Source organism: Mizuhopecten yessoensis, unplaced genomic scaffold (genome assembly GCF_002113885.1).
Source record: "Mizuhopecten yessoensis strain PY_sf001 unplaced genomic scaffold, ASM211388v2 scaffold9309, whole genome shotgun sequence".
In the NCBI taxonomy this organism is placed as follows: Eukaryota; Metazoa; Mollusca; class Bivalvia; order Pectinida; family Pectinidae; genus Mizuhopecten; species Mizuhopecten yessoensis.
Window position 1 is genome coordinate 209,120 of NW_018407983.1, and position 27,836 is coordinate 236,955.

The following is a 27,836-nucleotide window of genomic DNA, read 5'->3' on the forward strand; positions in this document are numbered from 1 at the left end:
AGAGTGCTATAAATTTTCCTCATTAAAACGACCTCGACCTACTTTCAAGGTCACAGGGGTTAAGAACCATTTGGTCTAGCGTTATGATACTTGGGTATGTGTGAATCGTTTCTTTATTACAGTAATGAGGTCAAATGTCAACTTTAAGTGCTAGCTTGAGTCAAATGTTAACTTGGGTTAAAAGCTTCAAAAATTCAAATTTTAAATTTCAAACAACAATATCTTAAGAACCGTTTAAGAGATGTTAAAATTTATTGTGTTCTAGTTACCAAATTTGGTCTGAAGTTACCTATATGTCAGTTCAATGTAACAAAAGAAACAGGTGAGCGATACAGGCCCTCTGGGGCTCTTGTTCTGTTTGAATTTGGTAGATTAACTGCGTATTGACAGTTGCATGTGAGTAAATGCTCTTCAATATACCACCTACACTGTAATAAAACAATGATAAATGCAAGGATTGAACAAGAGGCCCAATGGGCCTGCATCGCTCACCTGGTATTAATCTCACACTTGTAATCTTAAAAGTGGACTAAAATACAGCTATAGGCAGAATATCAGTGTTTGATTTATAAGAACCTATTAAAAGATTTAAACATATGACGCCTGTGACCTTGAATGTCGAACAAGGACATTAGGTTGAAAGTGGCTCAAGGTCACTCATTTGAACAAACTTGGTAGTTCTTCATCCCAGCATGCTACAGGCCCAATTTCAGTACCCAGGGCCTTTTGGTTATTGAGAAGAAGTGGTTTGAAGATTTTACGACATTTGACCGCTGTGACCTTGAAAGTGAGTCAATGTCATTCATTTGAACAAACCTGGTAGTCCATCATCCCAGCATGCTACAGGCCTAATATCAGTACCCTGGGGCTTTTGGTTATTGAGAAGAAGTTGTTTGTAGAGATAAATACATTTGACCCCTGTGACCTTGAAAGTGGGTCAAGGTCATTCATTTGAACAAACTTGGTAGCCCTTCATCCCAACATGCTACTGGCCAAATATCATCACCCTAGGCCTTTTGGTTATTGAGAAGAAGTTGTTTAAAATAAAATATTGACGCCGGACGACGGGCCAGGTGAGCTAAAACTATACTGGTCATATCATCGAGAACACTTATTCAAGGAAGTGTCATTGGGCGAGTAATGATGTTTTAAAAAATAACTATAAGGAATCGAAACGAATGCAAGCCCTTGTATAAGAAATCTATAAAGGAATGCAATGGTCGGCGAGCAAGCTGGTGGGCTATGTGAAGAGAAGAGTAAGACAAAGACATTTAAGAAAATAACTTAAACGATCCATTTTGGCGATTGCGATCCTGAGACTTACATATTCACGTATTGGAGAACAAAATTAATGCATGTGGTTTAGATTTTATGGGTACTACGTACGAATTAGCACACGTAGCTGTAAGTTATTTACAGCAGAACAAGAGAAAATAAGGTTCAGAAACACCGATGAATTTGTCGATCCACAGGAATGAAGGGGTAATAAATATTGAGGAAATGAACGTAATGGAAAGCATGTTGATCTGAAGGAAGGGAATGCTCGGGAACATCCAATGTGTTGGAGAGTATGTATATCTAGAGAAAGGGAATGATAAAGAATATCAACAAGTTATCAATCCTGGTGAAACGTGTGATCCATGCAAGAACAGAGGAAATTAATATGTATCAGATGAATTCTGGTGTGATGAAATGTAATCTATCTTCTGTTCATAGTTAAAAGTCTGATCACCATGACCCAATAATGTTACATCCAATTACAAGTGTCCACAACCAAACACAGCACCGAGAAAGTGTGCAAGGTTATCAGCACACGATAAAAATGGAACTTTTTTGTAAAAATCATCAAACGTTTACGTGTAGTCAGTGCTCAGCAGTATTTCATTGGAGATGTCAAACCGTTTTATATAACCAAACATTACATTGAGAAATATCGATCAGAACATTACCTGACTACCATGATTCATAAACAAATACTACTTTCACGTTCTCCACACATCAATCTCCCCTCCACTTGTTTGTATATAATGCTAATAACATTAAACATCAAATGTAAGTATTTGCCACAAGTTCGCATCGATAGTCTCATTGCTTTTGTTTCACCATCAGAAGTTAGTACATGCATGGACATCATAGAGGAACTGAAACAGTATTTGACGCCCATTCGTATTAAGTGTAAAATGTTGTCGCTAATATGTGTGAGTTTAACCTTGGACACGTTTGGATAGAAAAAGGAGATAATGATGGAATTTCGGTAAATAGCAAGGGCAGACGTTTGTGTATGTTCAGCAAAGTCTATTGTCAAATATCCATTACTGGGAAGCATTATAAGGAAACCAATGATTAAGACTAAATCAAACAAAACCGAAGAGATGATTTCGAATTTTCCAACCGATCTACCTTCATGTGCTATTAAGGGCATTCGGTATTTGCCTAATTACCAGACAGTATTGACGGAACATGTAAAAAAAATAGGCTCATGACAGACAAGGAATACAAGAAAAGACGAGTTCAATTTCCGGATTATCATGGGACATTTGCCAACTTGAAAGTTTCGACCATCTAGACTAACGTAGTTAAAAGAGAAAGACTTGCAGACACATACACTAAGTTTTGGAATAAGTCTGTTCCGAGCACAGTTTCACAGTGACAACAGGAAATAAAAACTTTCAATGAGGTCTACAGCATAACACAAGTAGGAGACAACCGTATGTCTCACAGAACGAAGCTGTAACCCAAACTACCTGGTATACGGTGATGCTTACATCGGGACATCAAAGACTGGGGTCAAAGGTGTTTTCGCCGTGTATAGCCTTGAGAGTACAACAGACTGGCGAGTAGGTGCACTGACATAAAGAGGTTTATCTGATAAGCTATTTGCTTGGACTTCAATGGTAATATTTAGTCGTTGTGCAGATGTCTTTAAAAGCAGGAGATATGCTGACTTCAATGGAACTCAGATGCTCAAGTCAACCGTTTGTAAAAGATGTATATGTGTTAGAATTTGTATTAAGATAGTTTCCTAAAAATTGTATTAACTTAATGTTTATGATAGGACTTTTTTTAACCAAATTTACGTTTAGGACAATCTTATAACTGAACAAACTTGCTAATTTTGTTTCCTGCGTTTTTTGTCGATTACCTCTGTTATACAGAATTTAATATAAAGGGATATACCATGAGCCCCAATAGGTATATATCGATCTGATGTTGTAAAACGCCAGTGGAAATTAATTATCAAAGAACTAGTCTGCAGTTTTTCACACATTTGACCTGCGACGTTGATTATCTGCCATTATTATTTACCCCTAATAAGCTAATAACTAGGACAATTAGTTCTTGAAAAGAAAATGTCTGGAAAAATACAATTCCAGAAAACTAAAATCTGGTTCAACGCAATATATTTGAGAAACTTTGATAACCATAAGCAATGCAAGTTAAAGGCAAATATTCCAGGCATTCTAATTCACAGTGAACTACATGCTGAACTAAACCATTGCGCAATGCATTAAGTTCTGCATGAGTATTGTTGCAGTTTTTAACATATTTGATCCCTGTCAACTTGAAAGTGGCTCAATGTTATTTACTTGATTTACTATCAATAAGATAATATGTATACTAACAAGATAAAACTGACACATCTAACATATTTGTTTATAAATGATAAATATGTAACAGAGACTGTAAAGACTGTCATCCGGCGATAACAAATATATTTCAAACGCCAGTTGCAGTAGGTTTGACGATGACTAGTGGCAAGATTTATGGTCGTCATGGTGATCTCGGTTGGAAATATCCTTTTCCCTTGTGCAGTATGATGTGGGTTTTTTTAATATTCTCATTCGTGTGCCTTGTGGTTGCGTTGTTAATCCCTGGTTTTCTTTTCTCTATCTTACACAGGAGCAAAGTTATGAACACGTAAACAGATTTTGGTTGGATTATTTTTTGGTTGATGCATGCAGTTGTTGGAAGAAATCGTATTTCTGACATGGAAGCTTCAACAATATATTTGCCACACTTTGAACTGTTATAAAAGACTTTCCCAGTGGATCATGCATCGTCGAATTGCATACTTTCTAACGCATATTTTGTTGCAAGTAACATGGAATATGTCGATTTAGCCGCCAGAATGATACCAGGTTTATCCTGATATTGTTTAAAATTAGAGTGGTATTGCTTTCAGAGTTTAAAGCAGATTCCATTTTCATTTGGTGGAAGAGGATGCTAAAGAATATTAAATAACACAAATACTTTATATATTTTTCAGCATGTGAGCGATTCGCATGCAAAATTCGAATCAATATCTGGGAGTAAGAAATATGGCAACAGCGGGTTACCCTTAGAGTTATCCATACGTTATTGATCTCACAGAGATACACAAAATGTAACGATATATTATTATTGATATGAAATGACAGGTGTGACATTTATTTTGATCTGTTGATGTCATTTAAAATTGTTATTACACATGTTTGTAAAAACTTGCCTGTATCTCTTTAAACATATACGCTAACACACATACACTCTCCCATGAATATTATGTACAAATAAGCCGCTTCATATGGGATATATTTGGTCTAATCATTCATTCAAAGTCAAACACTTTGATAAGTTCAATTATTAATTTTAAGTCATTTAAGTAATAATAAAGTCATTAACCTATCATTTTTTACATTAAATCTTAAATGAAATGAATTTATTACTAATTCATGATATTGATTATATTACATGTCGAATATAAATATGGGTTCTATTCAGATTCATTATTTAATGTTGTAGTCTCAGCAAAAAAATAATAATTTACATATGTTTCGAACATTAAAACTTCGATTTTTATTCGTTTGGCCGTTAGTACATTGTTGTATCTTAAATGGACCAAATGGCCATACGGTGCAGTAAATGCTTTCTTTGTTTGGCTTTCTACAACAAACACATGCTTCCTTTCCTCGTATTTAAATTCACGAACCAGCAGCAGTGTCAATTTGCCACAACCGTGTCGAAGGGTTTAAATATTCAATCAGCATATATGACTGTATAACTAGGGGCTTTGTGTTTTCTGATCGACGCTTGAAATGGAAAGAGGTGCAAAACGAAAGGCCGCTACAGAAATAAAACATTATGTATCACTGAAGAAATTCGAGGGATAATTGATTTACTTACTTACCTTGTAATATTATCGTAAAGTCCCGACACATTTATTTTCCTTCAAATGGGTGAATGTTGTGGAATAATCGATTGTAAATATACATAAAAACTATCTGTATCTTTGATATATACTTATGATGAGTTTGCAAATTATTGTTACAGTATATGCATAATCACTCTTCCACGCATGTCCTGAGAGCAGTATGCAGCTGACTTACGATGAAGCTGTTGTTTGATGCCTATACTTCCAGGCCATAACTACCTCGGGAACACACAGCCATAAGAGGGACTGCCAACAACTAAACAAACCAGCTGTTTTGCACAATTGATAAGTTATATCGAAAGAGTATGGCTAACAATGATGGAGTAGATGCCCCATTTCTCCCAGGTTTGTGTGTTTTGTGTGTTCTAATCATCATAACGTATGCTTGTTGCTACAATAACTTCAGGGCTCATGGAATTGGTAATTTTAAACAGAATTACATTTACTTTCAAACCATGTATGGCAATAAAGCAAAATCGAACAAGAGGGAAGATACATTTTCAGGAAAAACAGGGATATTATATGTAAACGCACTAATATGACAGTTTCTGATTCAACTCAGTGTCTATATGTAAAATATACTTTTATGTAGTTCAAATGAATCTGTTTACCCTGTTTTCTGTATAACTTAATTTAAGTATTCCAGTAGAGTCATTCCTAGAAGCACAGGGTAAGAAGTTGATTGGTTTGTTTAGTATATGGTTATTTTTTAACTATCCTGGTATGATACTTGGTTTGACGTAAATAAGTACAAAGACATATTCTAAGAAATATCTGTTGTCTTAAAATGACACGATACTTTATGCCTTACCGAGAACTGAGTTTACCGAAATAGCACAACACCTAACTGTGACGTCACATTTTGTATGATGAATGCCTATTTTTCAAATCGTGATATTACTAAATCATTATACGATAACCTCTTGCGAAAAATGTTAAGCAAAGTGTTAAAAAATATTTTTGGTTGCGGAACTTTCTTTTTCTAACTTAGAATACGCGCGTCATTTAAAACAAAACCATACATGCACAGGTCCTTATATCAGTTATTAGGGAAAACACATGTCATATATCAAGCTTTTTCTCAAGGCTAATGTCTAAAATTGAAAAGCTGAATTTTATTCAATTATTTCCCAAAACTTAACGGGAAAACGAAAATGGCAGTTTAAGACATAAATAAGTACATGGTTTAAAACAGAAAGTAAATCTGGAAAACAACAAGATAGTGGTAATGCAGATTTATTTTAGGCATGCATTTCCTTTTTACCAGAACCAATAAATGTAATAATTTGGATCAATTTGTTAATTGCTTGTTGACGTATATTTTTGAAACACTTGAACGAAGTGGCCATATGGTACAGTCAAACATTTACTTCGGTTAGCTTTCTGCTGCGTTATTTGTACACAGTAGTAACTTTTTTTGACAACACAATGCAATAATTCTTATGTATCTTAAACTAAGGTTTGCTAACTGTTCAGACTAAATAATCAATACATGTAAAGTTTATATATCATCCCCGTGTTTCCAGTCCTGTTCCTACAGATAATAATCGAAACCATATGTTACGTACGCGTGTCTTCTCACAATATAAGAAAACATACACTATATGTGTCATTATAGTTGTAGATTATTTTAAACCCGATGTGGTATGTCAGCTGGTCGACTACTTGGTTGTTACTTTCGCCATTTATATATGTTATTATGGCAACAATTATGTAGAAAATGATACAGCAAAAATCAATAAAAGCAGAAAACCTTGACAGTCTGTTTGAGTGTATTTACGTTCTTGTATATAAATACAGATGAATATTCAAAGGGGTATTAATAAGAAATTAAGGCGATATTTATCTGCTACCAGATTTTTGATAAGTTAAAAAAAAAAATAGCACACCTATTTGCTGACATTCATTCAGTACAAATAATAATCTTGTTCTTCGAAAATAGAGGTGCACTGAACTGTGACTTGGTTATATTGCTCGGGAACTTTCTCTGTTATTAACGTAAGGATGGGTGAGGTTCGCTATGTGAAGAACACTACGGACATGATTAAGTATTCTTTTGAAATATGAATCCTCCATCTACAGCTAGTTAGATATAAGATCGTATTAAAAATGTTTGATAGCGATTTTAACATAGCCGTGAATGATTTCAAATTAGATGATAACAATATCAAAGATCTTGGCTTCATGAAGTAAAACGATGTGACAATGAAGATAGATAGAACCTGTCTTATATGTTTTCAAAATAAAAAATAAAAAAATGATTAATTAAATTGAAAGACATTAAAGAAATAAACAAATGAAGAAAAATAAATAGATTTATAATATAAATAAATAAATAAACAAATGGGTTGGAAACTCTTGTTTATGAGTGTTAAATTATATGTTACAGGTAATCTAAAATGCATGGAAGCTGTATATGAACCATCAAGACAACAAAAGATCAAACATGTTGTCACGACAACTGTGGTCGTCATCCTAATTGTCATGTCCATTGCTGTGTTTGAGCGGTATGACTCGGAGTTACCTCAGCTACAAAATGTACGGAGAGCCTCGGAGGCCAACTACCTGGACACCAATGGAAAAACGTTTCCTTGGCAACAACTAAGACTGCCAAGGTATATCACACCTATGGAATATCACATACGGATATATCCGGATTTCCGAGCAAAGACGTTCAATGGAAGCGTCACCATACAAATGTTAACAGAACAGCAGACAAAATTAATTACGTTGCACGGGAAAAAGATGAAGATAACAAATGTTGATGTGAATATTGAGAGCAAGGATGGCAGCATTTGGAGGAAAGGCCAGGTGCGGGCAATGTACGAGAGTCAAAAACTAGAGATGCATATCCTTGAGATGACAGAGATTCTTTTGGAACGTACCAAGGTCAATGTGACCTTGGCATTTGAGGGCAAGTTGATGAAAAAGCTCTCAGGGTTTTACCTCAGCAATTACACTAAACCGGAAGGAGAAGTCAAGTAAGTAATATGCTGTTCACGTTTTCGTTGCATTTCTAGCGTTATTCGAAACAGTAACCGCCGTATATCACAAATCAATATACTGCAAGAGGATTGCAGAATTTCAAATATTTTATTATTAGTATTTATATATATTCATCAGTAATTTGTAGTGACTGGTTCTTTACACACATAGTAAGCCAATGCCACTTGTTCACATCAATATTGAGTTCTGTTTTGTTCCCCTTTAGAAAAAGTTAGTTTACCTAAATATTTGTAAATCAAGGCAATAACGTTTAATGTATTTCACTTACGTGCTAAATACTGTACACGATCAGTCACATATTTACGACTTTTTGCAAAGCTGCTGTCCCCTATTGACCACCAACCACCACAATACATTTGTATTGGTCTTAAGGAGTAACTTAGACAAAAATGTCATGTGACAAATCAATTTATCATATATCCTTCTATGGTAAGAACATAAGAAATGTACAATAATCTCGCCCTTTTTATAAAAACGACGACAATTTTTCATTCATTCTCCTTAATAGCTGTCATTTGTTGGTCTGTAATAAAGATCTTCTCTTCTTGGTTTCCTAGGTATCTCGCTGCAACACTGTTTGAACCGACTAGTGCAAGAGAGGCCTTTCCCTGTTTTGATGAACCAGACATGAAGGCTAAGTTTACCATAAGCATCGCTCGCTCTAAAGATCAGATATCATTATCCAACATGCCTCTCCTGACATCAACCACGTACAACAGAGATATCATTTTGGATACATTCCAACAGACTGTAAAAATGAGCACGTATCTAGTGGCCTTCGTTGTGTGTGACTTTCAAAGTGTGAATAGAACTACCTCACAAGGTACAAAGGTACGGTCTGTTATTTACTTTGCACATGATGTACATCCGTTAAATACCGTAGTTTCGCTCTCGACAATTAATAAGGTGAATTTGAAGTTAACAAGAAGAGCTAATTAAGTTAGTTTGAGTGCTCAAAGTCAAGAGAGTTTCACATTTTGTTACAAATAATTGAAATACATTGATAAATAAAATAAGGATTCACGCCGTCGCCAGCTTTTACTTTTACCATAAGACTTTCACGTGATAGCATTGTTCATTATGACGTCACTTTGAATGCTTTACTCGTGTTAAATATCGAAATAAGTGATTGTGTTTATACACTGAAATGTGGCTAAATTACATAAAAATTAAATTTAAAACAATTTTACATTATTTAATATAGGTGAGTGTGTATGCCCCGCCACACCAGATCAGCCAAGCAAACTTTGCTCTCGACACTGCCGTCAAAGTTCTCGATTTCTACAACAAGCTGTTTGGTATCAAGTATCCGCTACCTAAACAAGGTAAGTACATGTACAACCATTTTAGACAACGCTTACCCGATATTCATTTCCTTTGCGACATACGGTTGATAATATTTCATTTTTTTCATTTCTTGCTTACTGATATAATTATAAAAAAACCGTTTGAATGCCTAGTATTTATTTAACAGATCTTGTGGCCCTTCCTGATTTTGCGGCTGGAGCTATGGAGAATTGGGGTTTGATTACCTTTCAACTCACTGCCATTCTGCTTGATCCAGACGTGTCGTCTGCTCGCGACAGACAGTATGTTGTCATAGTCATCGCCCATGAGCTAGCACACCAGGTATATATAACAAACGTGGCGACGCACTCAGTTTGTCTCTTGATGTAACAGCCACTAGGCAATAATAAATATCTAGCTCGCCTTGCAAATGCAATTAGTAAGCTCATTAGGACACGCCATATCTAAGCATACTTGATAGCAACTGGGAAATAGTTCATCAGGAAACTATCATTATTAAGCTCACTGGCAAGTCTTAATCAACTTACGCAGGTTAGCCAACAGGACTACGGCCACGAAATGGCTCACCAGGATAACGCAATGCTTATTCACCAAGTAGTACCGTTAGCTCACCTGGCATACAATCAAGGGTTGACTCCAATAGGTGACATAATTAATCACAATTTTACAGCTATACTATAGCGATTTAACAGCAGTAATTAAGCTCACTATGTTGTCTTGATCAGACGGGATGGCCTAATAAGCAGGATGGATTCAGTGTAGCTCAAAATGTCACGTTAAATGTATTTCACTATGCTGTTTTGTCAATAAGTTACAAGACCGCGACCATGAGTTAACTCATCAGGTAACTGCGTTATATTGACTCACTAAGTACAAATGATCTACGACATAGCTCACGAGGTGAAATCGTGTTGTCAACCTAGGCTCAGTTAGCAAGGTTAAATTCATTATTACTTATACCAATACACTTGTGTTATTGTTCGGCCACACTCACATGCAATGCTTTCCACGTTTTTGTGTACTAGTATGTGTAAAAGTGTTTATCATACGTCCAATTATTGCTAAGTAAATAGAGCTTATATAGTAATATTGAGTTTAAAACAGTAAGTTCCGTAAACACATTTTGAACAGATTTCTCACGCTAGTGTGCAATTTAAAATATCGACATTTTGACTACCAGACCTTTTACTTTTGTGGCATCTCTGGTGATTCAAGTTATTTAAGTTGTAAGATTATACATTATTGTCCTTCCAATCAGTCAGACAGTTATAAAAATGAGGTATTTTCAATTAATACAATGGAAATTAATATCAAATCATATCTACTGTTTTATAACATAAAACATGTAATGGTGGTTTTAATACCAACCACAAGGTAGCTATGTGATAAGCTTATGAAAACATACACTTTTTAAATAACATAATCACTTATCTTCCTGTCCAAGATTTACAATTGGTGCTGTATAACTGTCAATTTATTTTCACTTGGTTGCTTTCTTTGGCAGTGGTTTGGCAATCTGGTGAGCTTGAAGTGGTGGAATGACGTTTGGTTAAATGAAGGTTTTGCTACCTTTGTAGAATATCTGGGCGCTAATGAAATTGATCCCTCCTTTTCTAAGGTAGGTAAAGTCACGAGACCATATACACTGCACTGTATATTTATAAAACATATCCTATAAAAACAAAATATGAGCTCATAGTGATAATTTAGACATCAAAACAAAAGGAAAGACCCATCACCACCCCAGTTAAAAAAATTGAAGGCAAACTTCTTCTTTTGTGCTTCAGTAGGTTGTAGGAGTTGTAGGTCGCCAACAGAGCAAGACATATTGAACACATTTCAATTATTGCATACACTAAAATGCTAATTAAAGATAAAGGCATGATGATAAGGGTTACATTCCTTAATTGAAATTGAGCACGCTCTAGTAACGAATGGTATGATTTTGCAATATATTGGTCACCAAGACGCGTATGGTAATGACTCTCGTGTTATTTAAGAACTACATCTAAGTTTGATGATCAACTAATTCGCCATGTTTACTACCGTCTATCTGGGGTAATGCAATAGCCTTAGAAGGCGGATTTTATCATGAGCTAATTTTCAACTATACCCTTTCAGTGCCTGTCGTACACACTGTTGTTAAGTTTTGTTACTTCTTTTGAGTTTGTCCTTGTGTATTTACACTGCGGTATATACATGTTCTAATAATTTCAATTCAAATTCACATCTGATTTTTGTTTAGATGGATCTGTTTGTTCAGAGTGAAATGATCAACACGATGGCCATCGACTGTGAAGGGAACTCGCATCCCGTCACAGCGACTGTGTCAGACCCAAGTCAAATCAACGGTCTGTTTGATGCTATCTCATATGGCAAGGTATGTGCAACGATCAGCCACGGTAGACTAAAAGGCCACGATAAGATTGAACAACTGTCGAGCGTCATCTCATCAGAACCTATCGTCAAATATTACTCAAATAATTCCAACACTTGAGTGATCGGGTGGTCGGGGTAACGCAGTGGATAGCGCACTTGCCTTTCACCAAGGCGAATGGGGTTCGATTCCCCGATCGGATGTGAAAAGGTATGGTGTCACCTGCCCGCCACGTGGGTTTTCTCCGAGTGCTTCGGTTTCCCCCCCACATTATAAACTCCCGCGCGCTAACATCGGAGCCAAAAATAGTGATTAATATAAGTTGAGATAACTTGTTTCATAATTGTTGTAAAATAAGTAAAGTTTACATTACATTCCAACACTTTTTAGATGCAACTTTATTTTCGTCGTTTTCCTTCAAAAAATGTAATAAAAAGAATTTGTAATAGTTTTCCCGTTGAATACAATATATAGTTTCTTTTACAACAAAGAGGTTTTGATTAACCACGTGTGTGTTCATTATAAAACAACATTTGATGTTTTATTTATGGGTTATTAGAAAAGCGTAGGTTTTCTGTACTGGGACGAAGCTGGATATTAACTTGTGTGTCTGAAGTGCAAACGATCACCATTTATATTTAACAAAATATAACGCATATTTGACAAAATAATGAGGAACAGCATGCTACTTTTGCCTAACCTAACCATGCCACCCTTTATATGATGCAGGGATTCTTAAGGAAAGAATAATACTATTCTTGCTTATTACATACACATGTAGAATTGCATTAGAAAGGAAACAATGTATTGTTTGATTTTGTATATAAACGTTTTTTAGCTCACCTGAGACAAAGTGACCTATTGCGATCGCCTTTTGTTCGGCGTCGTGCGTCGTCCATCGTGCGTCCGTAAACAATTTACATTTTCGACTTCTTGTCCAACTTTTGGTGAATTATATGATCCCAAGTCCCCAGGGGCTGATGGGTGGGGCTTAAAAGGGTCAAATTGACTAACATTTAAAAAAATCTTCTTCTCAAGATCCAGATATGGTAGAATCAAATATGACTCTTCATAGATGGAAGGGTCTTAAGGTGCTTTACCAAAATTGTGAATTTCATGACCCTGGGGTCTCACGTTTCCCCCTGGGGAGGGGATAAACTTTACTATAGTTTATAGAGGGAAATCACATTTTGTACCAACATTTGTTAATTTCCATTGGAATTAATTCAAACTTAGTTAGTATTATCAGTATTGGATAGCAGTTTGATGGTATGCACATATCAGCCCTGACTGACCCCCAGGGGCTGATGGGTTGGCCCAAAAAGGGTCGAATTGACTAAATTTCAAAAATCTTCTTCTCAAGACCCAGCAATGGTAGAATCAAATACTCTTCATAGATGGAGAGATCTTAATGTGTTTTACAAAAATTGTAAATTTCATGACCCTAGTGTCTCACGTTTCCCCCTGGGTAGGGGATAAACTTAACTTTAGTTTAATTGTGAAATATATGGTCCCCAGCCCCCAGGGGCCTGAGAGGCGGGGCCAAACGGGTCAAATTGACTTAATTTCAAAAATCTTTTTCTCAAGTTCCAGATATGGTAGAATCAAATACTCTTCATAGATGGAAGGGTCTTAAGGTGCTTTACCAAAGTCCAGCTGACTGACAGAACCACTTTTTGTACATAGTACATATACTACCCAGATCTTTGTCACTACTTTTGCATTTCATGTAGTTCAAGTTACCTTTGTTACAAATTATTTCTTTTTCATTTGACAACATCGATAACATCAGTTTTTACATAACTCAGGTGACCGTTAAGGCCCATGGGCCTCTTGTTTTATTTCGATCCAGGGAGCATCCTTAATACGCATGTTGAGTAACTTTATGGGCGAGGAGAAATTCTGGGATGGAATTAAAAAATACCTCAACACGTACAAATTTGGTAACGCCAGAACTGAGGACTTATGGGATATCCTCACGGTAAGTGAGAGTATGACCATAGAACATGACCTTAACATGTCTTATGACAAAAAAACATGTATCATGATAATTTGAGGAGTATGCGTATACTTTTATGAAACAATCAGTAAAAGATTCACGGAGCAACTATAAAGTCTTTCTGCGCACCATGTTATAAAGCTCCCTATCCACACCAGTCAGTAGAGGTTGCTTTGATACAGGAATAAAAAACATAGCAAGACTTGAGAACATAACAGGTTTGTCAGTTGAACATTGACTATTCGAAGTAAAATTAATTCGTTTCCATTTGTTTGATATTCGTTAAGGAATTCACACAGACCAACGTGTCTTCAATGATGGATACATGGACCAAGCAAATGGGCTATCCGGTCATCACCATGAAACGCAAAGACGAAGGTGTGCAGGTTACACAAGAGCACTTCCTCCTTGGCCGCCAGAAAGCACCACTTAGTCCATACAAGTAAACAACCGTTTAATTCCACTCAGTTTGTCTGACAGCTTTCAATGCCGTATCACTTTGCCTGATCCGTATGAGAGGCACTTAAGGGCTGGTTTGTTTGTACTAGGTTAAACGGTCTCTCAACGGCTATGGTAGTTGAGGCATCTGAGCTCTTTTTTTTTTTTGGTGCTTTTATTTATTTTTTTATCTCAGCATGATAAGTATGTATTACTAGTGAGAAAAAAAGGGGGGGGGGGGGGTTACATGTGCCATTTACTTTACATCTAAGTGTTTTGGACATTAAATGAGGATAACAACCAGGTCTCAAAATATTCCATACTACTATGGACTTATACTGCTACCCTATGACGTTACCTTTTGCTTGCTTCAGACCTCCGATCCCTTAGTATGTTACGTAGGTGGTGATTGGATAAACTTTTAGGATATCATTAAGACATTCAATATACAGTAATCAGCTGATCATGACTACGGTGTCAATGTATATACAAATCTCCCCTACAGAAAAAGAGCAGGCGTCCTAGTATTACACAGGACAAATTAATGTAGTGTAATATTTGAGGGTTATTGTTTATAAGTGCTTGTTTTGGAGTCGTCACCTTGTTTCGAAATTGAGGTCCTTCAGTGCTCACGATATGAAATTGCTTGTTTTAGACAATATGAATTAGTGCTTACCGTAAATGATAAAAAAAATTATTGAGTTGTGTATCACTATTGACAGTTACAAGTGGAACATACCATTCAGGTATGCTGTAGCAAAGACAAGTGGTATCTCGGACCAGCTAATCAACATACACATGGACTCTGGAAGTAAGTAAAACATCCTTAAATATCAGTAGAGGTACCAATCGACGTATAAAGAAGATAGCATGGGGTTGTAGCGATTGACTGAACGTAACAGGTTCATAGAGGAACACAGATGTCAATAGCTATCTAAAGGCTAACGATATTTGTAGAACTTTATAACGGTTATATGACAATGTGTCATAAAACATCTATAGAAAAATGCCGTTTGCCCAGGGAATTTAATAGAGTAGTATATCCATAAGTACCTAATTATATATCCATACAAACTGAATAAAAAGACTTAACACTTGAATTATATTTATGACTCTCAGAATTATTAAACTCCTGATTTTGAACTTATGGATTCTCCCTGTTTCAGGGAAACGTTTGACACATGAAATCAAGTGTTAAATGTTTATTTATGTTTCGTTATAGGGGTAATATATATGTCCGTAAGACCGCGGGTTGTCATAGGATAGTATAGCCATAGAAAGACTAATGGGGTTAAAAAAGGGTTACTAGTTTATATGACCAGAAAACACCACAGAAACAAATGATCAGGCTATGAATACCAAATTACATAGGTCATCAATGATGGTTATATAAACATCAATATTGGTTATATAGGTCATCATTGTTGGTTATACAAGTCATCACTGTTGGTTTATATAGGTCATCAGTGTTGTTTATTTATGTCACTAATGTTGGTTATATGGGTCATCAAGATTTGATTCCATGTTAACATTATTAATAGAATAAATATTTGAATTTCAGCAAAGTTTCAAGCGGATCACGATCAAGTGAAATGGATGAAGGGTAATTATGGGATGTACGGGTACTACCGTGTCAACTACGAGGAGAGTAACTGGCGGGCTCTCATAAAACAACTTACTGACAACCATACGGTATGTCACTGATAATACTAGTAATCCATAGGGCGTAAGATACTGATATGTTGAAAAGGAAGAAAATATGGAAAACTGAACTAAGTGAGTCTGTAAAACATTTGTAACAGGGATAGATACATAGGATCTTACATGAGTTTCCATTTCATATGAGATTTATGAACAATTTGTGACGAGTTTCAATTTCATATGAGATTTATGAACAATTCGTGACGAGTTTCAATCTCATATGAGATTTATGAACAATTCGTGACGAGGTTCAATTTCATATGAGATTTATGAACAATTCGTGACGAGTTTCAATTTCATATGAAATGAAAACGAGAGTTAGATCCTTTTTATCACATAATCAATATTTGTGGCATTTATTCGTGTAACAAGACAATTTTCATGCAACCTTCAAATGTAAAAAAAACGCCATTTTGACTCCATTGCTGAAGTCTGTGACGTCATGTATTTGTCCTAGGCGTGACGTCACAATTTAAACAATTTAAACTTAAAACCAATCACAGGGCTTATAGGTCATATTACAAGGGTTAATACGCAAAATATTTGACATGGGTATATTCACTGGATAACACAGTACATTATGTGATAAAAAAAACTTTACTAATTTCTTGCAGGTGTTTTCTTCGACTGATCGAGCTGGTCTCATAGATGACGTATGCTTCCTTGCCAGGTAATTATTATAAAAAGCAGTTTTTCATACAAGGTAAATTTCATGCTTTTTCACAGAAGCTGTTTTATTTCAACACGTATTAAATCAATATGGTAACACTTAACATACATTAAAACGGCACATGATAGTGAATGTTTACCCTTTCGAATCACCTCGTTTCACTTCGATTGCTTTTTCGACCATGATTAGAGAAATCTCCGTAGTTCCTGGTGCTGTAATTTCGTATACATTTTAAGTTTGCCATTGATGAGTATTTAAGGCCCATTGTTACTAGTATCCGTTTCTCTCTAAAAAAACTCAACTTAATGCATTTCAAACCTATTTTTCACTAAACTTGTTCATTTAAAAATCATCTTCATTTTAATATATCTCCTTTATTGTTTTGGAGATAACTTTTTGAAACTAAAATGTGACGAATTTATTATGACTGCCGTTTGTTTTTAGTTTATATAGCATAGAACATATAAGGTTATAACAGATATTCACATTGTTTTATATCTTCATTTATTTAGAGCTCATAAAGTATCGCAAACTATGGCATTAAACATGACTAAGTACCTGCGGAATGAAGGGGATTACCTCCCTTGGAGTGTAGCTCTTGATTGCCTTACATTCATCGGGGAGCGTCTCAGAAACAAAGCTGTCTATGACAAGCTCCAGGTTTGTATTCAGTCACTAATAAATTGATTAAATAAGATGTAAAACAGTAAAGATAGTTGGCCAATTATAATCGACACCTAGTAATTACCTACAGCCTAAGAGAGATTAAGTCCAAATTCAAACTGTTAAGGTAATTAATGTTATCATAATATACTTTGTGATACATTTGAAGTATATTAAGAAATACATAATTATGACAATTAATTAATTATTCATTAGAGAAAGCTACAGTGAGCGTTTATCTTTAGAAATTAAATCTATTCCTATCCTGTCTATTTCTATCGCCTTTGATTCCGTACATGTTGGTTTTCTATTGTCTTTGATTCCGTTCTTATTGGTTTTCTATCACCTTTGATTCCGTACCTATTGTTTTTCTATCGCCTTTGATTCCGTACCTATTGGTTTTCTATCGCCTTTGATTCCGTACCTATTGGTTTTCGATCGCCTTTGATTCCGTACCTATTGGTTTCCTATATGGTATATAAATATGTTCTGTTTTTATTAACAGAAATACACTGTTGGCTTAATGCATCCCATAATTGCCAAACTTAGCTGGGAGGACACTGGATCACTACTTGACAAGTAAATCAATTTTTCCATAGCTATCACGCAACCATGAAAACAACAATAGTAGGAACAACGGAGCGATTTATCCATTGAATTGAAGATGTAAAATACTCTATTATAACATATCATATGTATTAATCTAAACGTTTTGTTTAAGATCCGGATGATCACACTTTCAAGAGGACGGAAAACCGTGTATTAACATAACCTTTGTCTCATCAGATTCCTCCGATCACTCATGATTGACAAGGCGCTAGAGTTTGGACACCAAACAACCATTAAAAACGGCAAAACGATGTTTCATAGCTGGATGAAAGATGGAAAGAAGTAAGCTATTGGCCTGTAACGTTCCGTACAATCGTCTGACGCATTGAATAACTGTATACCAGGAAAGGTTCGCCCAGTCAAACTTTCCGCCAGTCAAACTTTCGCCCAAACTTTCGCCCAGTCAAACTTTCGCCCAGTGTAACTTTCGCCCTTCGCCGATAATATCAATATTCGCCCAGTTTTCATTTCGCCCTTATCATTTATTTACTATGTATGTAATATAGTTTGATGATGTTCGCTGTATGATATATTCCAAATGAGGACGACAAAGGCAAAAAAACTGAACTGCAGCGAAAATGTCCCCTTATGCAGTTTATGTAACCGTGCCTTTAAAAACAGTTGCATCTGAATGAGAGATATGTGTACAACATTTGAACAAATACGTCGTATCAATGGCATAGTTTCGGTTGCTGGCTTTGATAACGTATCGCAGCACTGTAGCAATTGTAAATAACAAGATAGAATAAAGACCAAATGACTATTGCAAATTTCATCACAATCGTCTCATCACAATCGTGCTTCAAACAACTTACTCGAGGAAATTTAAAGGCACAAAGAAGGAAAATCTAGTGATTAAAATGTGTCTCAATTCAAAGTAGCGACTTGTTTTAGATAACGTTTTACACCGGTTTTCGATTTGGGTAGCCTAAATAAAAGATGGATGATTCTCCGAAATATTTTCAATACATTAATCGGCAATTAAAGCATTTTCAAGCGAAAAGGTAACAAACTGAAGACGGCTTTGATTGAACCATTAAATCTCATTTACACCCAGTCAACCATGAAAAATGTGTGATGGTATCTTCTTCTACTCTGACGTCTGTTTCAGATTGAATGTGAACTTGAAGGGTGAGATATATAGGGCAGGAGCCCAGTATGGTGATATTTCTGAATCAAATTTTATCTATAAAGAGTACATCAAGGCTCCGATTCCATCAGAGAAGCATACGCTACTTGTTGCCCTGTGTTATACAAGTCACGAGAGCATCCTACAGAGGTAGAGTATATCAGAGCTTAACATAAATCCCACCAGTCGTCTAACAAAAAAACCCAAAAAAAACCAACAACAACAATTATATTATCTACGTGATGCATAAGGAATAGTATATATCTTGTGTTATTTTATAGGAAGAGACCAGATCCGTATTGCGACTTTGTATTTTGCAAGGCTGTTTGAGGAAGTGACCAATTTTCACCGGTACTTTTCTTGATGCCATGATGTTGAACCAAATTTGAATTTGTATATTTCATGCTGTTATTTCGCCGTGTTTGGCATTAGTGTACTGTATGTTGTTCGACTACTGGATGCAGCAATGAACACTCAATGTTGATTTGAGAAAGTTACTATATGTTTATCGGCACAATTGACGTGCTGTCGTCGGAGATATTGAATTTGTTTTGAACACTGTATATTTTTGGGTCGTTGAAACAATGGTAGATTTGTTTTGTACCACCTCCCCGCCCGCCCCATATTGTCTTGTTGTTAAAAGAAGTGACCAGATTTTGTTTAAAGTACAATCTATATATCTTGAATGATGGTGGAAGATTTGTACAATTTTCCTTAGTTTGAAATTCTATGTTACCAGGTTGTTGAAAGAAACAGCCAAAGGAGACGTTATTCGTCACCAAGATCTGAGAATCATAATGGCTGAAATTTCCAAGAACCCCAAAGGGCAATTGCTGGCCTGGATATTCCTAAAAGATAATTGGAACAATATATTGGAATGGTAAGAATATATATACTGGCTTTATCATATCCAGAATATCCCCGATTTCCTTTTGCTAAATAATAAACTCGAAAAATAGATCTCATATGTCGAAATGTTCTTTAACCCTATTCGTATGGATAGTCAGAAATCTCCAATATCTCGACATTTTACAAACATGTTAAAAATACAAAGAAACGAAGCCCCAATAAAGAAAAGCAATATTAGGTCGATGCAGAAAGCCAAACAAAATTTAACTACACCATATATGGTCATTTCATTTATTCAGAAATCGCCAGTGGTACAAAAGGTCAACAGGAGGAAACTTCATCTATAAAGTGTCTACTTTTGGAAATGTTTAATTTCACTTATATGCAATTATGAAGGCGGGTATGACTTATCATATACGAGAAAATATCCCCCGGTTATTGTCAGTCCAGGTAACTCGGCCCTAGCCTATACAACTTATATATATTAGTTCATAATCACAGACATAAGAGGTATGTTATCGGGACGATCGGTATGTTTAAATTACGTACACGTTGATGAGATGCCAGATTTATGAATGAAATATATTCCTTTTGTATCTGGTGCAATAAATTAAGTTTAAAGTCCACTTAGACCATTTATAAACTTAGTATTATGTTTAAACTTATTAATCTGCCATGTAACGGTGTGTAGCATTACAACCGGGAGTGGTGATTTATCTTCTGGTCAGTGCCTTGTACGATTTACATTGTGTCTATACTGTGGCTTGAAACATGTGTAAATCAAAACAAAGTGTTGGCTAAAACAGACATTCTAGCTACAAGGTCTGCTAACCGTTGGAATTGAATAATAATAGTGTCTGCCACATTGTAACGATAAATGATAAATAAAACATAAACTTAATTTATTTCATAACAAATATGAAACAAAATTGACCGAACTTTGTTGTTGAAATTTGATAAGATATAATCTAATCACCAGATATTCAAGCCATTCGATGTAGAAAGTCAAACGGAACAAAATGAGTGGTTTGGTTTGGTTTAGTTTCATTTGACATCCTATTAACAGCTACTGTCATTTAAGGACGTGCCTCAATGTATGTTATGTATGTGTGCTTATTTGTGTGTGTGCTGTAGGCAGGGTATATCGCTTTCTTGGGATATCAAGAATCTGATGCCGACTATAGAGTGCTACCTCACTGAAATACCATACCGAAGACACCCAAACAGTATTCCACCCGGTCACATTATACTAACAACGTGTAAACAGTTGTTACCATTACCCTAAATGATACAATTTTAAAAGATGTAGGTATGTACCAGCCTGGGGACAGAATCAATTACCTACCCAACTGGGACGAACGTTCAACACTAAGGCCAAACTTGAAGTATTGCCAAGCAAGGCACATGGAAACAAAAAGGTGTCATGAAGTAAAAAGAAAATGTTAATATCCACATCTGTGGTACTCAAGGTTATAACATCACTGACATATGGTATATCCTACCCAACAAGTACGTCAGAACTAAAAACCGCTGTTCCTTAGAAACAAAAGTACCATCGAAAATTTCTTCCATTTATTTTAAACCCATTACTTCCAAGGATAATAGTATTAAGCAACTATTACAACAGCTGAATTTAGATGACATTGTAGTTTGGTCCAGCTTAGCAAGTAGTACCTGATGATTTACTATGCAATTGGAATGTGAAATTCAAGAAATTAATTGATTCCGTGGAATCAAACTATGGGCAAAACGAGAACTTACTGTATTGGATTCACCTTCAGAGTGGATTAAATCTATCATGTCCATCATGCTTGGATTTGGTGTAGATTTAGATCGTGCGTGTTGTTGATGAAGCAAAATGCGTTTATTCCTCAATTCCCTAGTGTTGTTCTCCTTGTTCTTTTTCGAAGGATCTCAATGTTAATAAGTGTTCGCATTTAGCCATAGTGTTACTTTTTTCTGGTTAAAAAAACGTTATTGCATGCTTCGCTATTTTCCTGTTGGTTTTTGTATCATTCTTCTGATTTTTAATTTTGCTTTTGTCTAGGTTTTCCGGTTCATTGTTTGTCCTACCTGATCTTATTCAAAGCGCCACGTCATCATTTTCTTCAGTGAAACGGCTTGCAGAGGTATGCCATCATTTAACAAGATTTATTTAAGTATCGTCTCGTTCAAAATACTTATATAATAGAAAGGACAAATATATTTATGCAGAGTTTTATTCTCAATAATAAAGCAGATTATAAAACATATTTGGAAAAAGAAATCAAAGCAGTTCAGATACATTGCAATTTATAAAATAGTACACAGAGTTGACTTCAGACTTGATTACATTTTGTTTCTTGAATCATCAATTCATGACCTAATTCAACTATTAAATATGGTGTATGTCATGGTTTTAAGACCTGTTTCACCGTTTCACCATTGATAACTTTCAACCCTTTTGCTTATCTTGTATTTATGAAAACAGATGTTTAAACTTTCTCTGCAAAATTTCTATCCATTGATTTTTTATCGTTTCATTATGACATTGTGTTGTGTGCATTTGACTTATACATTGTATGCATATACACTCTTTCACTCGTTATTAATTTGAAAATTACCTATTTCTCTCCTCTGATTTTTGTAAATTCACATAATCAAAGGGTTTTACGAAACTTTCCAGTTAGATTTCCATCATGTCTGCCCCTACCATTAGTCCCAGGCGAACGAGCACTTTTATGGTACAACGTCATTCCTTTTAAGCATATTGTATCTATTAAGAGGTTTAACATGTGTGCGTCTCAGGTACATCCCCCTTAATGCAATTGATACAAAATGTTGTAGATGTAATGTATTGCTCTTGTTACACCCACCCATACTCCCTCGCTGTAAGTATTTACATGTGTCTTGTCAGTATCACTATTGTAATCTATATATAGATGCAAATAAAATGTTTAACTGAACGTACCTTCAAAGATGCTATTATAGTACTTACACTCCTACAACCTCTGAATTCACTTAGCTGTCTGCTAACAGGAATAATATAACGTTGAATGATATCTCGTTCTGATTCTTTTCTCATTTTCTTTATTTTTCCCGCCAAAGTAAAATGATAAAAGCATCGCAGTGTCATCATAAATGGACAAATAAAAACTCATGATCAATGCAAAAAGAAAGCGGTGACCGCAGAGACCATCATACAAAAAGACAAAAAATAAACCGTCGTGAACCACACAAGAAGGAATGATAGAGATATGCATAGTTTCACTATTAGATATCACGAAGAAATTGCATCAGTATATTCTCAGTAAACAAAGACATTTCTAATTGCAAATTTGATTTTAGAATTTACATGTACAAATGTATATTATATTTAGGTGAAAGCATTCTTCAACTCTGTTGATGCCAGTGCTGGCAAAAGACAGGTTCTAACGAGTCTGAATCAGATCCAGATGAACATTGATTGGCTGGAGAACAATGAAGACGAAGTCACCAGCTGGTTCAAGGATCCTGGCAATATTTTACTTGACAATAGTTAAATGTCATAATATGCTTAGAATAGGGACAGTTACAACTGACTTTACAGGTACGATCATAATTGAGTCCTAGTACCCTTTGAATATTTGGGCATATTTAGCTTTGGGTTCTAGTAGTAACTGAATCTGTGGAAAAGATCGGAGACCTGACAAAAGTTGAATGTCTGGGGACGATTATATCGAGTATAGGGTCCAACAACTGATTATATGTATAAAACTTGAGCTGTATCCGTACCATAAAAAAATAAAATTCCGGCCTTGTTTTTTTTCTAGCTCCCCCCTTATAACATCTGAATATTCACGCTGACTAATTTGGAAGTTTGTTATTGACCATTGTCCATACTGTGTGGAATAACCATTGTCCATGTTGAAGCTCATTTAATATGTCTAGTTACGCGGCGTCTTGCCCTAGAAGGACGAAACAGTTGTACGGTGCAGCGTAAATCACGTTTGCCACACTGCATCTAATACTAAATTGTATAGGTACATTCACACGTGTGCGTCTTACGTCCATCTTTCTGCAATATTTGTACTTAAGAAGCTAATTGTCTTGCAAAATTTGCGAATTTGCTTTCGGAAATCTTTATACTGATGATTGTGAATGAGTTATCAATTTCTAAAACAAACAAAATATTAAACGTTCACAATTATAACAATAACAAATATTATAATAACATTATTTGGCCCAAAGGCAATGACGTGATTGACACATACCTTAAGTTCAATATATGGATGCCTTAAAAATGATAGTTTTTGTGTATCTGTGAAGTTGATATAAACAAGTTCCGTAAGTAATACTAGGGAACATAATGGTTCTATTTTGTTTATGGTAATAATAGCAAGAGTCTGCCCTAAATTCTCTTTGGATTTCGTTTCTCTGTTTCTGAGATTGTCGACGAAGTCTTTAACCGAATTTTCTTATGATCATTGCATTATTCTGCATGTATCCAGTCTGTAAATGAAATTTCCATGAAATTTTAATCAAACTTTTAAATAATAATATTGTACAAATACTAAAATTCTTTAATTTTCTGTAGTTGTATGCTTCAGTATGTTTCTGGTCAATATGTTTGTCAATAGAGTAATAAATAATCCTATTTAGAATATAAATTTCTGGGGAGTCACGTAATACGTATGTAAACCTATCCATGCCAAGTAGACGCTATAGAATGTGTTAACCGTCAAATATATAATCAGTGTATTTTGCATGCTAGAGCTTCGTCTTGACACGCACAACTTCAAAATTATCACCAAAGCGCGGAAAAAATAATGCGCTAATGTAGATATATTAAAAGTATATTGATTTTAAAATTATTGCTTTCTTTCTAGTAGATGATGTAGTGTATATGATATGTAAAAACATATTTTGCGGTATTAATTCCATCTAGGAGTATTTTATTTCATTTGATTTTACATTTCTATTGTTTAAATGCTTATTAAGTGTTGTTATTTTAATAAAACTTCTTTTTATATGTATCTCTCCTGTCTTTAATTCATACATGATGATACAAAACTAATCAGGTTTAAAATGAATGTTTAAGATTTAAACTTTATGTCAGTTTATAATTCTATTCAAGCTCGTGAATACACACTTCCTAATGAGTAAATGTGACTTTTTTTGTTTTTTGTTTGTCGTTTTCATATCAAACAGTAAATGTAATTAAATGATATCCTCCTTGCTTGTTGTTTGAAATTGACTCTTCGTCATCAAAATGGCATTTCCATAGCAACGTATCCATCCATATCAGATCCTCAATCGATTGAAGCAATAACTAATAACTACTAAAACAAGGAGATGATATTGATTTCAATGTCTTGTGTGTATAACAGTCTGTGGCAGAGCATGTGTGTTGCATCTTGTTAACGGCACCTAGTAGTGAATCACTATGGCAACATCATTCTCTGATTGTGCATTTCTTTCTTTTCCGTGTATCTCTAAAACTTCAGGAAAACATGTTTGTCCTAAAGGAAAGTTTACCTTGAGGTAACCTTGACCGAAATGTCCTACCACACAGAATTCTTTGAAGTATTGCTGTATTTGACTTGAGTGTAAAGTTTGATCATCATCCGTTCAGAAATGAAGTCATTGGAGCACGGTAATGATTTTTCTCAATCAGTCGTGACCTTGACATAGGCAGCAACACCCATAACACAAACTGTTTACCTGTACTTGACTTCTGTATGAAGCATAATCAAAATCCGCTCAGAAATGAACGCCCCATTCGGAACACCTCGCCTATGCTACCTAGTTTTGTAGAAAATGACGGAAAGGGTATTCCGAATGATGAAGTCCCTAGAGTTCTAACAATGATTTTCTATAAATAGTAACAGCAGTAACTTTTGACCTTAACCTTAGCACTGTTAAACACAAACCAATGTACCAAATGTAACAAAATTTGGCAAAAAATATCACATATAAAACTCCTTTTTACAGCAGCATTTATCGTTCGTATTGTTTCAAAAGATATATCCGATTGAAAATTGAAAAAAGAAATGGACAAATTTGGCCTGCAAATCAATAAAGATTGCAACAAAAATATCCAGATGATCTAGAGGGCAAGTAATCCTTTCCTTCTTCCCGTGTGGCACACATCTACCAAGTTAAATCCGGGAGAGTATGCAGGCTACCGACGACGTTGGACCGACATGTAGTGAACAAGTGCTTTTATCGTGATAGAGACTGAATTCATGTTGGATATCAAGGCAGCATGACCGCATATAATCTCCAATATGAAATGAAGACTCTCGAGTAGAAAATCTTAGCTGAACGGTTTACTTGTGATAAAACACGTGTATTAAAAAAAATCAGATCGTAAAATACTAACGATGGAGAAAAGAAAGCCGCTACTTTTATAATAGATATAAAACTGAAAGAAGGCAGTATGTGTATCTATCGGCGAGATGAACGTAGTTCTCGAATTTCTTGTTATTCGAGTGAAAATCCGTTAAGGATTGAATCTTGCTTTGGTCGATTTCCTGGGGTGATGAATTGAGTTGGGCTCGAAACAAATTAAATGAACTGCGAAGTAGATATCCAGCCTTATAAAAACACAAACTCCGACCAACCAGAAAATGGAGCACAGTAAGGCTCAGGCCTCAAATGGTTGCTTCAGTCTTTAGTAAAATGCTAGATACTGAAACCATCGGGAAAGGTAAAGTTTGCAACTTCAAATGATAATTCATCATTTTCGTTTGTATTATTGTTTTTATGTGTCTTTAAACTTTTTATTACAGTATTCATCAATTATTTCACCATCTTCCTAGAAAATGCTAAAAGCCGTTCCTTAGAAATTTTTACCGTTGGTAGGGCTGAGCTTATGTTAAATCAGCGTATCAATCAACGATGGCCACAATTAACTCCATATCTTGAAACAACGAACCACGTACCTATCAATAAGTCGTCGTTCCGTAAGCAGTTTGTGTATTATTGAGTTTGTCTTTTTTTCCTTTTGCTTTGTATACAATAGTTCGGGTCCTTTTACCTCTTTCGTAAAAAGATGAGATCTGTCTCTGTCTATGGCAAGGTAAGAGTAAAACCGCCTCGAAATTTTTCAAAGTTTCAAAATAAAATGCAATAAAAAATGTATTTCGGTCACATAAAAGCAGAAACACTATATTTTCCGAAGGCTGACCTTAAGTCCTTACAGATCTGTACACTATAAATTGACTGCAATATATTTTATTTCGTTTATTCCTGTATACTTAGACTAATTGACAAATCGTCATCGAATGCTCTTCCTAGACATGGGAAGAAGAAATAAAACACCTTACCGGTCAGTATGCCAATGATGTCGATTTTCGTATTTTTCATGATCAGTCATTGGTTACGATTCCTCGTCGGTTATTTATGCGGTATCAAAATGTTGTTGTTTTTTTTTTTTTTTTTTTTTTTTTTTTTTTTTTTTTTCAGTTTTCGAGTGAAACTAATTTGTTGCAATGCATTCTAGTCAAACCTTTCCGAATTTCAAACATGTGTTAGACCTCTGAGGTATGAATCGCTTGTATTTTAGCTACTTTGCATCTAGGTCAACGAAATTGTCCTGTTTCATATATATGTTAATCTTGAAAGATTTTCTTGGAAATATTTGCAGTCAGTGAAAGTTGCGCAATGAAAACTGAAGCATGTTTGCACTTGACTAAATGATCTTCTATTGATTTCCTGTTATCGCTCTGGTTTACACGACTGTTTTAAATGTTGACTCCAACTCTTCCATTGAGACAACATTTTCTCTTTGTAATTTGGGTTTTGAAAATAAACATCTTACATTGTACTACCTTATTACGACCTTCCTGTATTTCCTGACTAGTGGATTTGGTAAGAATTTAACCTTGGTCATTCTTTGTTACTCCAATTTTTCTTTAATTTCTTGAATGATCCCGA

General features: G+C 35.2%; 1 protein-coding gene across 1 annotated transcript; it reads left to right on the top strand.

Moving 5' to 3' along the window:
* Window positions 1-5,313: 5,313 nt before the first annotated feature.
* On the top strand, window positions 5,314-24,020 carry LOC110457779 (endoplasmic reticulum aminopeptidase 1-like). Its single transcript, XM_021509177.1, has 19 exons — window positions 5,314-5,533; window positions 7,578-8,169; window positions 8,752-9,025; window positions 9,399-9,519; window positions 9,669-9,823; window positions 11,007-11,120; window positions 11,748-11,882; window positions 13,732-13,860; window positions 14,166-14,320; window positions 15,039-15,127; window positions 15,878-16,008; window positions 16,632-16,687; window positions 17,200-17,347; window positions 17,856-17,929; window positions 18,137-18,241; window positions 19,071-19,238; window positions 19,828-19,968; window positions 21,985-22,066; window positions 23,297-24,020. Exons 1-19 carry the CDS (start codon window positions 5,494-5,496, stop codon window positions 23,456-23,458), a joined length of 2,871 nt encoding a protein of 956 aa, XP_021364852.1. The 5' UTR covers window positions 5,314-5,493; the 3' UTR covers window positions 23,459-24,020.
* Window positions 24,021-27,836: the final 3,816 nt, after the last annotated feature.

Excerpts from the sequence above, each read along its gene's own strand:
- LOC110457779 (XM_021509177.1), top strand. The coding sequence starts at position 5,494 with ATGGCTAACAATGATGGAGTAGATGCCCCATTTCTCCCAG. Across the intron at positions 13,861-14,165 it reads ACTTATGGGATATCCTCACG|GAATTCACACAGACCAACGT; the intron begins GTAAGTGAGAGT and ends ATATTCGTTAAG. Across the intron at positions 15,128-15,877 it reads CATACACATGGACTCTGGAA|CAAAGTTTCAAGCGGATCAC; the intron begins GTAAGTAAAACA and ends TTTGAATTTCAG.